Source organism: Vipera berus (genome assembly GCF_964194415.1).
Source record: "Vipera berus genome assembly, chromosome: 4".
Taxonomy (NCBI): domain Eukaryota; kingdom Metazoa; phylum Chordata; class Lepidosauria; order Squamata; family Viperidae; genus Vipera; species Vipera berus.
In genome coordinates, this window is record NC_138206.1 from 25,470,346 (window position 1) to 25,485,813 (window position 15,468).

Genomic DNA, 15,468 nt, shown 5'->3' on the forward strand with positions numbered 1-15,468 from the left:
AACCGCCAAACTGCGCAAGCTGTGAGTCCATCTGGAATGCTTGGGAACAAATTATCATCCATAGAACCCATCAGAGTAGAAAAAGCCTGTCTATGGAGCCACTCTTCTCGTGAGCTCCACGGAAAAGGGGGGGGCTTCAGTACCATTTCAAGAGTCCCATCCTTTAATAGACATACCTGCAAATTTCTCTTCCAACTGTGGTAGTTTTCCCCCCCAATTTTCAGTTTTTCAAAGTTAAGAGGCAACGTGGACACAGGGAGAAACGTTTTGTCCAGTTCCTGTAGCATTTGGGAGGTTTGCATTGAAAAAAAAGGTAAAGGTACCCCTCTAGTGGGCGTTGGCGGTATTTTTCTCTGATTTTCAGATGGCCCCCCTTCAGGGTTAAAAAGCCCGTACTGGGCATGTCCGGAAAACATGTGATCAGGGGGTGGGCGTTGCCCAAGATTGCCGGCCGGCACTTGGTTTTGAAAAAGCTCTGGAAAACCTTTCTGGAGCCCCCCCGGCCCTGGGTTGCCTTGAGAAGCCCATCGCTGGTCCTGAAAACCTTGGGGATGGCTAAAGCCGATGCTGGAGGAGGGGGCCAACCCCCCCCGAAGGCCAAGTAAGGAGAGTGCCTGGGCGGGGGCGAAAGGAAGACTGGGGGCCCCGGAGAGAGGGTCGGGGGCCTTGGAGGGTAATGAGCAGTCTTATTGCCATCATAGGTCACGAGGGTTTCTGCTGGAGAGAGCCCAGGAGTTTGCATGTTGCTACGGCTGGATGCCAGGGGTTGCTGGGCCTCCAGACTTAGTTGAGGCCTTTCTTTGTTAGAAAATGTGGGCGCACAGGGGGCTGCCATCTTGCTTCCTGTGCCGGGCCATGCGGTCTCCCTGGGCGCAGCCATCTTGTTTCCTGTTGCCCCAGGAAGCTGAAGGTCACAGTTAGGCAGGGGATTTTGCGCCGAAAGCCCTGGGGTCCCGGGGTTACTCAGGGTGGCAGGCGCCATATTGAGGGGCCTCGTGGTGGCTGAGGGGGGGCTTACCCGGCATCCACAGTCCTTCTGCACTGATGTCCTTCGTGGAGAGGCTTGTGGGGTCTCCTGTACTTCAAGGAGTTTTAGAAGCAGTTCCTTGCATTCCGGTGTAGACATTTGATCCACGCGTTGCTTGCGTTGGGCCCGGAGCACTTCTGCTGCATCTTGACAGTCTTGGGCGGACTGTAAAACTTCCAAGCTTCCCTCTGTGGCGTGCAGAAGGAAGCCATCTGTGCTCTCACCTGGAGCGGAGCTTGCTTCAGGGGCTAGGGCTGTTGATTTTGATTGAAGACTCCTGGTCACAATCTGGGATCTACGGCCATCCATTTCAGTTTCAAATCTAGGCATTAGCTGCAGGCTTGGAAGCGTTCCCTTTAACCATCCTCTCTGCTACCAACTTGGGGTTGCTGGTTTCACGAGAGATCGATGGGACGTTAAGGTGCTTCCAAGTAAAATAGGCAGAATGCAGAAATGCAGTCATTATGAAGCTTTATTCATCGACAGGTTATATAAAAAGAGCTATATGGCATGGAAGCATCCATGCTTGTATGATAGAGAATGCATGCAAGTGAGAAGATAGAAAAGAGAAGCAGAACTAAGAAGCAGCCCCTGGGCAGAGGTATTTATGGGGGGTCTCGGCCCCTCCCTAGCCATAAAACTCTCTCGCCAATGGGGCTGCTGCAGGGGAGCAAAGAAGCCTCTTTGCTCCATCTGATGACCTATTTGGGGAACTGCCATGGGCTGGCACAAAACATGTAACAAAAATGGTATTGATTAAGAAATCAAAATGTTTTATAAAGTATCAACTATTATGGATTTTAATGATACCTTTGACTTGAAATAAAAAAATTATAAAGCAACTTGTAACTTGACTTCGTGGAAATTATTAGAGTTGAAGAACACACAGGTTATATAGAAAGTAAACACAGGGTCAGTCATAAAGGACTCAAATGTCTATACACCAATGCACAGAGTATGAACAGTAAACAGGGTGAACTAGAAATTCAGGTAAATGAGGGCAGATATGATATTGTTGCCATTACGGAAACGTGGGATGAAACCCACAAATGGAACACAGAGCTAGAGGGATTTAAATTATTTAAAAGAAACAGACCAAACAATAGAGGAGGTGGAGTTGCTCTCTATATAAGAAATAACTACATCTCTACAGAAATAGAGTACAACAATGATGAAAACTGTCTTAAATGCATTTGGGTCAATATAAGAGGGGGGAAAACATTGCCATAGGTGTATACTATAGGCCACCCAACCAAACAGAAGAAATAGATGCATTTTTTGCTAGTCAGCTAACTAAGGTATGTAGGAAGCACATCACAATAATGGGGATAATAAAAGCCCAGTCTAGCACAATACCAACAAAGAAGAAAAATAACAGCTCTCAAAAGAAACCAGCATGGCTGCATAAAGAACTCTGATAAATTGAAAGATAAAAAGGACAAGTATAAAAAGTGGAAAGAGGGGCACATAACTAGGGCAGAATATCAGCAAATAGCCTGAGCCTGCAAAGATGAAGTGAGGAAAGCTAAGGCTCAAAATGAACCAAGGCTTGCGATCAAAGTCAAAAATAACAAAAAAAGTTTCAACATGTAAAAAACAAGAAAAAAAGTGAAGGAAATGATTGGTCCATTAGTGGGGAAAGTGGCAAGAAGGTGACAAACAACAGGGATAAAGCAGAACTATTTAACTTGTTTTTTGCATCTGTCTTTACACAAAGGGAAAAAACAGTCCAACCTATCAAAAACAGTACCATAAAAAACAGATTAGAAAGACAAGATAGGCAAGAAAATGGTAAGTGAGCACCTGTCCAGGCTAGACGAGTTCAAATCACCAGGACCAGATGGATTACACCCCAAGGTTCTCAAGGAACTGGTAGATGTGATCTCAGAACCACTGAAGAATATTTTTCAAAGATCCTGGAGCACTGGGGAACTACCAGAGGACTGGAAAAGAGCCAATGTAGTTCCCATCTTCAAAAAGGAAAAAAATAGATCCTAGAAACTACAGACGTATCAGCCTGACCTCAATACCTGGGAAGATAATCAAACAAGGAATCAGTGAACACTTAGAGGCAAACAAAATCATTACCAAAAATCAACATCAGTTTGTCAAAAACAGATCATACCAGACAAATCTTATTGCATTCTTTGACCAAGTGACAAAATTAGTGGACCAGAGGAATGCTGTGGATATAATTTACTTGGACTTCAGTAAGGCATTTGATAAAGTAGATCACAACCTACTACTTGATAAGATAGGAAAATATGGGTTAGGCAGCATCACCACCAGATGGATTCGTAGGTGGCTGACCGGCTGTACTCAGCGTGTGGTCCTAAATGGAACTGCATCTACATGGAGGGAAGTGTGTGGTGGGGTGTCCCAGGGCTCTGTTCTGGGCCCAGTGCTCTTCAACATCATCTTCAACGATTTGGACGAGGGGATAGATGGGGAACTCATCAAATTTGCAGACGACACCAAGCTGGAAGGAATAGCCAACATTCCAGAAGATAGGCTTAAGATACAGGAGGATCTGGACAGACTTGAACACTGGGCGCTATCTAACAAAATTCACTGGTGAAAAAAGTAAAGTTGTACATTTAGGCAAGAAAAACCAAATGTACATGTATAGTATAGGTGGTACTTTGCTCAATAGTAGTAACTGTGAGAGGGATCTCGGAGTCCTAATTGACAATCATTTAGATATGAGCCAGTAGTGTGCTGCAGCTGCCGAAAAAGCCAACACAGTGCTAGGCTGCATTAACGAGGGATAGAATCAAGATTATGTGAGGTGTTAATACCACTTTACAATGCCTTCGTAAGGCCACACTTGGAATACTGCATCCAGTTTTGGTCACCATGATGTAAAAAGGGCGAGGGGTGACATGATAGCAGTGTTCCAATATCACAGGGGCTGCTACAAAGAAGAGGGAGTCAAGCTATTCTCCAAAGCACATGAAGGCAGGACAAGAAGCAACGGATGGAAACTAATCAAGGAGAGAAGCAACCTAGAACTAAGGAGAAACTTCCTGACAGAACAATTAACCAGTGGAACAGCCTGCCTCCAGAAGCAGTCAATGCTCCAACACTGGAAGTTTTTAAGAAGAGACTGGACAGCCATTTGTCTGAAATGGTATAGGGTTTCCTGCCTGAGCAGGGGGTTGGACTAGAGGACCTCCAAAGTACCTTCCAACTTCATTATTATTATTATTATTATTATTATTATTATTATTATTATTATTATTATTATTATTATTATTATTATTATTATTGAAAAAATACATATTTGAAGTCATTTGCTTTGAATAAGGCTAGATAAATAGAAGTAGCAGTTCTGAGAAACTGATAGCAAGTCTAAGATTGAGAAGCACAGTGAATTTAGGATTCTGTTCATATCTACTCTAAAGTTAGTCCTATTAACTTCATTTGGATTTAATCCCGTATAAGTATATATAGGTGCTATAGTCTGAAATGAAAATTACAGGGATACTTATGTTTAGAAAGGAATAGGTTTCTAAATCCTAGGTGGTAAAAGTCAGAATAGGAAAATAGGGACTCCTGAAGCTGAAATAACACATTATATACTATTAAAACTCTTCTGTCTGATGTACTAATTTAAAGAATGAGGAAAAAATCTGGGAACCATTACTCTTGTTAAATAGAAACTTCCACCATGTTCAGACCAGTTTTATTCCAACCTTCCCACTACGGCATCTGCCTAGTTGTATAATATAGTTACCCTTCTGCAATGATGACAGGAATGTCCAACATTGGGGTAAAATTATGATCAGTCTAATTATGTCACGTAAAAAGATGGGGGGATGTCATAGTCAAAAGATGACACCAAATATTGTGGGGAAAACAGGATAAGAGAGAACAAGAATTGGATGGGAAAATTTAATGTTCATTCTGGTCACATCAGATACACTTCCTTTCTCTCACAAGATGACCCAATGGGTCATAGGTTCTCTATTGGGATTATACAAATGATAAACTCTTAAGAATTGAGCAGGGTTGTGTTAATGTCATCATTATCTCTATGACACAAGTACAATTTAGTAAAACAGAAGTGCTAAAGGTGATGGATGAAATTAGAGAAGTAAGAAACTGACCCTATAAAATTGCCCGAGAAATGTAATGGCAATATAGTCATAAAATTTTACAGAGACACAATAAATATATGTAGATTAGATCTAAGAAGAGACATTATTTAATCCTAAATTATATCCAGGATTTGATGTAAGATAAAATCAGACTGCTTAGAAACAGTGACCATAACACCAGTGAACATTTAAATGACTGGAAAATTATCAAGAAAGTTCATTTATAGTTAGAGCAGATGTTTTCCTAAAATGATCAATAATGAAGTCAAGTAGGCTGGAAAAGATACTATGTCTTGCTTAAAGGCTCTTCAAATAAAGCGCTACCAAATGACAAAGATAAAATGAGCAGAAACTCTAGCAAGACATATGCTGGTTAACTATATAGCAAAGCCAAATTTTGAAGAGCAAATTGCTAACTTAAAAAAATCCTGGCTGGTAGAACTAGTGGCAGTGAATAGTAGGCAGACTAGCAGGGAGAAATATAATATATGTTAAAGGTAAAGGTAAAGGTAAAGGTTCCCCCGCACTTGCGTGCTAGTCGTTTCCGACTCTAGGGGCCGGTGCTCATCTCCGTTTCAAAGCCGAAGAGCCAGCGCTTGTCCGAGGACATCTCCGTGGTCATGTGGCTGGCATGACTAGACGCCAAAGGCGCACGGAACGCTGTTACCTTCCCACCGTAGTGGTCCCTATTTTTCTACTTGCATTTTTTACGTGCTTTCGAACTGCTAGGTTGGCAGAAGCTGGGACAAGTAACAGGCGCTCACTCTGTTACGCGGCACTCGGGATTCGACCCGCCAAACTGCCGACCTTCCGATCGACAAGCTCAGCGTCCTAACCCACTGAGCCACCGCGTCCCTGATAATATATGTTACTGTAGCTCATTTCCAACAGATCAAGGTGCAAAATAATTCTGGTTTCTTGTTTCCATGTACATTTAGCTTATTCCTTAGCAGTGATAGTTAAATTGAAGTCCTGTTTTTGACAGCAGCATACCAGTATGCCAGACTAGCACTGTTAGAGGATAGCTATTTCCTGGAGATGTAAGAATATTAGAATAGCCCTCTTGGATTGTAGAAAGCTTATATTAATCCATCATTTTGTTTCTCTCATTGCCCAGCTAAATGCCTTTACTCTGCTTACAAGCAGGATGTAGACGCATATTCTACCTCCACCTGCTGTAGTTGTTCTATAATCGATATTTGGCAGCATTTTGCTCCCCAGTCACAAAATTATCTTGTGATGCTCCTTGTATTTATACAGTCCACATTATAGTGTCCATTTTCATATTTTATAATAATAAATTTCATGGAAGAAATTCTTTGATTGTTCTGAATCTACCATTCAGTTTCACTGGATAACTCCTGGTTCTGGGGTTTTGAGGCAGGGAAAGAATGCATCTGCCTAATTTCATGATATGCATTATTGTATACGTCATTATATCCTCTCTGTGTTGATTTTTTCCCCCCAAGCTAAAATGCTTATATTCTGCAGTGTTTTCTTACATGGAAGGTGCTCAAGTTCCTCCTCATTTTGGCTGCATTCTTTAGTACTTTTCCCAAATCTGTCACATACTTTACAGTTAGCAAATACAACTATATACAATATTCAGATATGGATGCATTTTTATTTATACAAAAGCCTTAAATTTTTAATGAAAGTTTATTGAACTATCTTCTGCGAGTCAAATATATATTTTAATAAGTTATAACCCTTACAAGGATGTGTGTGTGTAAAATTAAGATTTCCCTCCAAAGGGCATCACTTTAAATTTAAATTTTAACTGCATTTTCTGTTTCTTTGGCTATTTCTTTCCGGTTAATTGGGATTCTTCTGTGGTTTTCATCACCTTGAATAATTTATAGGATTTGCAATCTTGTGTGTGGGCCATACCTGGACCACCACCCAAATTCATCCATCCCATAAAAAATATATCTACCTGGTAAGTGAGAGAAAGGGACATAGCAGCCATTTGTTTTGTTGCTCAAGAGTGCTTATTGCATCTTCAGGTTGCCTTTTTTGTGACAGGTCTACTAACTTCCTTGGTGGGTGGAGTAACAAATTCCCCTGCCTGGAGTTGGCAAGACCCAGTCGTGAAGTAGAGAAGGAGAAGAATGTGGAATGGCCCTGATGCTGAAGTAGATTTGTGAGCTTGCTCTGAATCAAGATCATGAAAGAAGAAGTTTAAAACCACTAGTCTCAGTGCAAAACCTTGAGGAGCTCTATTCTTTCCTTCCTTTGGGAAGAGCTGAAACTGTTCATTTAGTCCTATTTGCTTTCTGTTTTTTAAACAGAACTTAGTAGTCCATAAAAGGTAGGATCTCTCATTCCATGACTGTAAAGTATATTCAGGGGGCTTTGATTCAGGAGGAATTAAATCAGTATTATTTTTTTAAATCCAAATATACAATGTCAGTAGGAGATTACCTTTATCTGTGCTCCTGTTGACCCTTAACAAAGTTTTTTAGAAGGTTGGTGAGAATCCATGCTGATTTTTTTGGAGGGGGAGGCCTGTTCTGTGTACCTCATTTTTTCTTTGTTTACCATTTCTGCTTAGAACAGATGTTAAGCTGACTAACCTATAATTTATTTATTTATTCTTTATTTATTATTGGGACTTATATGCCGCCCTATCTCCTGAAGGACTCAGGGCGGCTAACAACAATAAAACACAATAATACAAATGTTAAAAAAAAGGTTAAACTAACAAGCCCCAGTGATAAAATATTAAAAACATTTTTTAAGAAACCCCTATCATCAGTCCAGGTCAGTCTGATGGAAAAGAAATGTTTTGAGGTCGCGACGAAAGGACCGGAGATCCGGGGCCATCTGGAGCTCAAGGGGAAGCTGATTCCACAGGGCAGGCGCTCCCACAGAGAAGGCCCTCCCCCTGGGGGTCGCCAGCCAACATTGTCTAGCCGACGGCACCCTGAGGAGGCCCTCCCTGTGTGAGCGCACCGGGCGATGGGAAGTCGTTCCTGGCAGCAGATGGTCCTGCAAATTTCCCAGGCCTAAGCCATGTAGGGCTTTATAGGTGAGAACCAGTGTACCTTGTTAGGGGAAAAGGGAATGCCTGATAAAACATTTTAATGTATCTGTTAATCATCAACATTACTCTGAGCTACATTTTATATCAGTCTTTTACAGGTTTTTTTCCCCTTAAGGCAGCCACAACTTTTTCAGCCAGTGCAATTGCTAATGATAATACTTAACAATTTTTCCTGTGACTGCCTGAAGGCAAGGGAGCATTAACCAATGAAATAAAAATAATTTCTTTAAAATTCGGAACATACACTCAGCACAAGTGTTTATCTTAGTTTTGATCTGTAAGCATAAAACTAACAGATATTTGTAAAACAAATTTGGAATTTGATGTTAAGGTTCTAGATTGAGAAATTAATCGAATTGAATTGATTCTAAGGAATTGTTGGAAGAAAAGTCTTCATCATGGTTCCATCCAAGCTGGGAATAAACATGGCGACTGCTTTAGGAAGAAAGTTGTAGTTTATTGAAGAGGTGAGCCAGACAGGAAGATGGTCTGCAAAAAAAAAAAAGGACTGAGCAGATGTAGGGAGTGGGTTTTAATACCCTCTTGAGCCTTTTGTTTGGAGTGATTTCCTGTTCCTGTTTGAGGCTGTTTCCTGTGTCATGAACCTTTGACCTGAGTCTGAGGGTGACTTTCTGGTATTCTGATGGTGATGGGTTAATCCTATTATGTCCAAAGGTCATGCCCTGCTTCCCTGGGGATGGGTTGATGACTCTCTGGATGAGGTATGTAGATTTTAGGTCTTTGTCTTCTTAATCTCCTAGCTGCAACCTTCCTGATGGTTTACATCTGCATTGGTACAGAATTGGTTTCTGCTTGGGGGAGGGAGACCTGGGGCTATCAAGAAAAACTGGGCATGTTTTCCTGCCTCTTTAAGATCCTTTGAGGAAATATATTTTTCTACCCTTCTCTGAGGAGCTGACTTCCCACAGAATTTAAAAATATTTGAAAAATAAGATTAATTCTGGATTTTTTGAGATGTTTAGGTTGCAAAAGGTAAATCTACAGCAGGGGTGTCAAACTCAATTTCATTGAGGGCCACATCAGCATTGTGGTTGCCAATGGGGGGCCAGGTGGGTGTGGTGAGCATGGGTGTGGCTTACTAGTGGGGCGTGGCCAGCTTGACATCAGTCACATCAGGGGCACCTGTGCGGGCCTGAACAGTACGGGGGAAGATCCGAGGGTCTCCGGCGGAAGGTGGGGTGGGACCGGGGCGAGCACCGGGGCATGGTCCATTGGAGGAGCTCACTGAGCCTCAGGCTGTGCACAAACTGTACGGTGGCACGAACTGCCCGGAGCTCCGGGCAGCAAAGGTCAAGAGCCCAGCCTGACCCTTGAGCTCCCACGGCACCAGGACCCCACAGCCCTGCCTTGCCTAGCCACACTTCCTCAAGGGGGAGCCCACCTGCGCTTACCTCCTCAAGGTTGCTGCTGCTGTCCTCCCTCTCCATGGCCAGGTTACTCATGGTGGGTACAGGAGTACAAAGTGCATGGGTCAAAGGGAGGTCTCCATGAGAGGAGACCTGGCTTTGTAACCAAAGCATCCTTAGCAAGAGGATGGGAGACCACCAGGGGATGGTGAAAGGGCAACAGGGCTGCTGGTGGCCAAGTGCTAAAGCAGGAATTCCATCAGACCCTCCCTCCCTCTTATTCCAATCTCCTTCCTTCCTTCCTTCCTTCCTTCCTTCCTTCCTTCCTTCCTTCCTTCCTTCCCTTTTCCCTTACTCTGCAACACTCCCCATCTCCACACCTTCGCTTCCCTGCTGGCGCTCTGAGAGAGAGAGAGAGAGAGAGAGAGAGAGAGAGAGAGAGGCTTGCGGTGGGCCAGGGCTGGGGCAGCGCGGGCTGGTTCCTTGCCATTTCTGGGACAGCCTCTGGGGGCCAAATCTGGGCCCTCCCTGGGCCGGATCCGGCCCATGGGCCTTGTGTTTGACATCCCTATTTAAAGTCAATCTGTCCATTTCTGCAAACTAAAATTTTCTTAATATTTCTTCACTTGGTAAATTTTCATTTTTCCAATGTTGAGCAAATATAATTCTTGCTGCAGTTAGTATGTGTAAAATGAAATATATACAATCTTTCTCATAATTTGCTATTAATCGTAACAAAAATAATTCTGGTTTAAAGTCTATTTGTTTTTTAGTCATTTTCTCCAACCATAAATGTATTTTTACCCAAAATCTTTTTGCTTTTGGGCATGTCCACCAGATATGATAGTAAGTAACCTGGTCTTTGTTTGCGTTTCCAACACTTGTTTGAAGTATTTTTAAACATTTTTGCTAATCTCACCAGAGTCATACGCCATCTGTAAAACATTTTATATAGGTTTATATATCACTGCTTTAGTTAATTTTACATTTCTTTCACATAACTTTTGCCAGTCTTTTAATTCTATATTATATCCAAAGTTCTTTGCCCATATTATCATCGTTTCTTTAACTTGTTCTTCCTCCATCTTAACAGAAATTTATAGAGTTTCTTAATCAGCTTTTAATCTGTTTTTAACAATATCTGATCAAATTCTGTCTGTTCCTTATAGAATCCCATTGTTTTAGCATCTTTTTCATATCTCGTTTGAATCTGCAGATATGGCCACCATGGTAGATCAATACCTTCTTCTTGTAGGTCTTGTCTGTCTTCCAATTTTCCTTCATTGTCCAAAATATCTTTATAAGTCACAACTTTGTGACAAGGCTGACTCAGCCTTCCATCCTTCCGAGGTAGGTAAAATGAGGACCCAGATTGTTGGGGGCAATAAGCTTACTTTGTAAAAATGCCGCTCCCCCCCCCCCGAAAGCCCTAATAAGCAGGCATATACATAGAATGAAGGCTATTGCTAAGCACATTGATTTGTGCTTCTTAGATTGTAAGCCACCCTGAGTCTTCAGAGAAGGGCGGGATATAAATGGGATAAAAAAAATTAATTAAATTTGGATAAGTGAAAGCTTCCATTGTTGAAAGCCATCCAGGTATCTTAATATAAATTTTTGCTTTTATTTTTTCCCATTCTAAAAGAAGTGCATTTCTTATAAAGTGGTTTTGAAAGTATCTATGTGTTTTATTCTTCCCAGAAAGGCATGCCAACCAATTTGTAGGTCATGTCCCTCTAGGTATAATAGTCTTATCTCTAAGCATTATCCATTCTTTAAGCCATGTTAAAATAGATGCTTGGTTGTATAACGTCCAGTCCAGCAGTCCAAATCCTCCACTTTCTTTCGCTTCTTGTAGCATTTTCAGTCTAATTCTGGCTTTTTTTTTCCTTGCCAGATAAATTTCAATATTGTTGTATTCAGTTCATCAAAAAAGGCTTTTCCGAGCCTTACAAGAATCGTTTGAAATGAAAAGAGTATTTTTGGTAAGATATTCATTTTCACTGTTGTTATTCTCCCCAGCATTGAAAGTTGTAGGTTTTTCCACTTTTCCAGATACAATTTTATTTGTTTTAGCATTCCTACATAGTTATATTCTTTTATTGTTACACATTTTGCTGTTAGATAAATTCCCAAATATTTAACTTTTTTAACTATTTGAAGATTTGGGTTTTTTTGTTAGATGATTTTTTTTTGTTTTTCTGTTAGATTCTTGGTTAACACTTTAGTTTTTTCTGTTTATTTTCAACCCTGCCACTTCCCCAAATTTTTCTATTTTCTCCATAGGTTTAGTGCTTGTTTCCAATGGATCTTCCAATATAAAAACCAAGTCATCTGCAAATGCTTGTAGTTTATATTTTTCATCTTTTATCTTGTCCTTTAATTTCTATATCTTGTCTGATGTTTCTATTCAATACTTCCAGTGTTAGTATAAATATCAATGGAGATAGTGGGCATCCCTGTCTTGTGCCTTTTTTAATGATAATGTTTTCTGTGAAATCTCCATTTACAATTATTTTGACTGTTTGTTTATGATAAACTGTTTTAATTACATTTATAAAGTTTTCTCCAAAGTCCATTTCTGCAAGTTGCTGAAACATGATTTGCCAGTTTACATTGTCAAACGCTTTCTGTGCATCAAAGAATATTAAAGCCATCTGTTTCTCTGGATGAATTTCATAGTACTCTTAACACATCAAGAATCATTCTTATTTTTTATCTGTCTTTTAGGTAGAAAACCATTTTGATCTATATGTATAAATTCGATCAAATAGTCTAAATTTAATAGTAATATTGGTCTATAGTTTTTTATTTGCGTTAGATCAGTCTTCTTTGGGTATTAAAGTAATGTTGGCTTCAGTCCATGTATTTGGTATTTTAGCCTCCAGGAGTATTTTATTACACAGTTCTTTCAAAGTAGGACTTAATACATCTTGTAATGATTTATAAAGCTCTTCAGGTAATCCATCTGGACCTGGAGTCTTATCATTTTTTGCTTTTTTATGGCCTCTATAATCTCCATAATTGATATTTTTTCATTTAGTATATTTTGAATATTCTCTGAGATTTTTGGTAAATCTGCTTTTTAAAAATACTGCTGTATTTTTTCTTTTGGAATTTCCTCTGTTTTGTAAAGTATCTCATAATAATCTTTGATAATTTTTTAATTGTATCATTTTGAAACTAATTCACCTCTTGTATCTTGTATTGTTTATCAGTTTTTTTCTCTTTTTCTTTTTTCAATCTATATGCTAACCATCTCCCTTTGTTTGGCATTTTCAAAGAAGTTCTGTTTAGCCCTTTTAATCTGTTGAGCCATCATTTCCATCTTGGCAAAATTTAATTTATGTTTTATTATCCCCATTTGTTTCTTAAGTATTTTCTTTTTAGGTCTGTTTGTAATTCTGATTCTAACTTTCTGAATTCTTCCTTCAATTTTAACTATTGTTGTTTCTTTTCTTTATTGTTTTTAGCGGTTATAGCCAACCCTCTGAAATATGCTTTAGCCGTATCCCACACATTTTGAAGCGATGTTTCTTCTTTCTTGTTTATTTGGAAGAAAAAAATCCATTTCCTTTGTCTCTAGTTGTATAAATTCTTTTTCTTTCAGTATAGTATTCAAGGACCATCTTAATTTTTTGTTAGTTCCTCTCCAAGTCATCTTTATTTGGTTATGATCTGCTCAAACATTAGTTTCTATCTCAATTTCTGTATCATTGTGTTAAGTTCCAAAGATGTCCATATCATATCAATTCTAGACCATGATCTATGTCTATTTGAGTAAAATGTATATTGTATTTTTGGGGATTTTTTTCTCTCCATATATCTTGGATACAAAGTTTGCCATTTTTAAAAATGCTTTAGGTAATGTATTTCCTCCTTTCCTCCCTTGTTTGGAGTTTTTATAGTCCAAAGTTCCATCTGTTACTGCATTAAAGTCTCCCATTATACAAAGATTTTGATAGTTTAAATCTAATATTTTGGATATGTTATAATTGTATTTCAGCAATGCAGTTGATTACAAAATTCCTGTACAATAATTTGCAAATAATTATTGGATTTATTTATATAAGGTATTTTTATATACCCAGGTGAAACTGAGACCTGGTGGATTATGTAAAATGCAAAGTCAACATAAAATCAACATAATATATTTCTAGCTATAGGAAGAGATAGATGCCCGCATAATCAGCTGTCAGTATTTAATCCTAGGATACTTGCATAAATAAATAGTCTTGAACATCTTGCCAAAAACTAATAAGGAAGGAGCCAGATTATTCTCTTGCTCAAAGTGTTTCATAATATGGAGGCAATAGCGGAAAAAGACTGTTTAAGGAATGGGGTCTCCTTGCATTCATGTAGATGTGGGATGCTGAAATTGCCTGCCTGCAAACTTATTAGACTAGGTGGATTCTACCTGGACAAGGTATCTTAAAGCCAAACTATGAATCTATGCTACACACATCCAACTTCTTATACAGCTTATTGGCTGTTTGATCTGTATTTTTATTTTAAAATGATATTTTTGTGATCAATATTTAATTTTTCCTTTACTAGGTTTAAAATAGCACTATGGCTCATTCAAAGACAAGAGCCAATGATGGAAAAATTACATATCCTCCAGGAGTTAAAGAAATATCTGACAAAATTTCAAAAGAAGAGATGGTACGAAGATTAAAAGTGAGTGGGTAATGTATTATATATTGTGAAGTTTATATTTGGATAGCTCAAAATTGGATGTGTGTGAAATTGTTTATCTTCAAACAAAAAGGTTAATGATGTAAATAACAGCATGTTGTTGGAAGTTTTTCTGATGAGCAGAAGTAATTCAATGAAACAAAATTCCTTATAAGAATCTCTTTTTTAGTTGCTTGTTAAATTGAATTGTGATGATCATTTCCTGCCTAAAATAAACAGAGCATCCAACAACTTTTAAACTGCCTCATGCTCTTTATGTTAATGTTTGTTTTGTTCAATATTTCTAAGTAAATATGTTTGATTCCTTGAGCTTTTTTAATTAGATAAGAGAGGAAAAATTGATTATATTATTATATAGATCCTAAAAGTAGGGTTACTTAAATAAACACAAAATATCATAGCTACAGTGGTTCTTGTGAACAAGAACTTTTCTGTTGGAGAAGGAAGGAATAGTATACTTCCCATCTCTCTGCTGTTTTTTTTCTTTTTTTTGGAGGGTGGTGGTTATTCAATTTTGACAATTATAAAATATAATTCTAGGTAAGGAACCCGGAAAACAATAGAACAATAACTGCAGATACTAGGAAAGTTATGATTTAAAGACATGATTTTATTTCCTTCTCAACTGATAATAAAATATGGTTCGACATCAGGAAAAAAAACCATTTTCAAATAGAGCTGTTTAGCAGTGAAACACTGTTTTAGGAAGTATTTAAACAGAAGCTGAAGGGGCCATCTATCAGGGATTTGTACTAGTGGATTTCTATATGGGGCAGTATGTGTGTGGCTGTGATTTTTGTTCTGTTGTGGAGTTGTTTGATATAATAAATTGGTTTTTTTAAAATAAAGTGTGAATATTTGCATAAATGTTAAGAGATGTTCAATAATTATATTTTTAAATACATAACCATAATATTCTAAAGAAATTGATTTGTCAGTGACATTGTGAAATCAGGACAATATTGGATATGTTGACTATGGACAGCATTCGATTTCAATGTAGTAAATATCTTTAGTACTATAGTTATTAGCCTAAGACTGGAAGGACACTTCCAGCCTCAGCCATTCAGAGGTATTGGTTATTATTTTGGGAGGAGGGGGCTAGTCCAGTGGTGGAATTCAAATATGTGAATGACCGGTTGTCTTGTATGGATGCCGCTTCCATGAAGGGGCAAGCAAAGAACTTGCTGGCTTGATAATATCAAATCTGATACAAGATAAACACCCAAC

The 15,468-nt window shown here is 38.9% G+C and overlaps 1 protein-coding gene across 1 annotated transcript in view; it reads left to right on the forward strand.

Moving 5' to 3' along the window:
* PDS5B (PDS5 cohesin associated factor B) overlaps positions 1-15,468 on the forward strand; it is a 97,117-nt gene that overhangs the window by 8,786 nt on the left and 72,863 nt on the right. The window contains exon 2 of the mRNA XM_081326784.1: positions 14,098-14,220. Within this exon, the coding sequence (XP_081182910.1) occupies positions 14,113-14,220 (108 nt within the window). The 5' untranslated portion in view covers positions 14,098-14,112. The remainder of the gene's footprint in view (positions 1-14,097; positions 14,221-15,468) is intronic.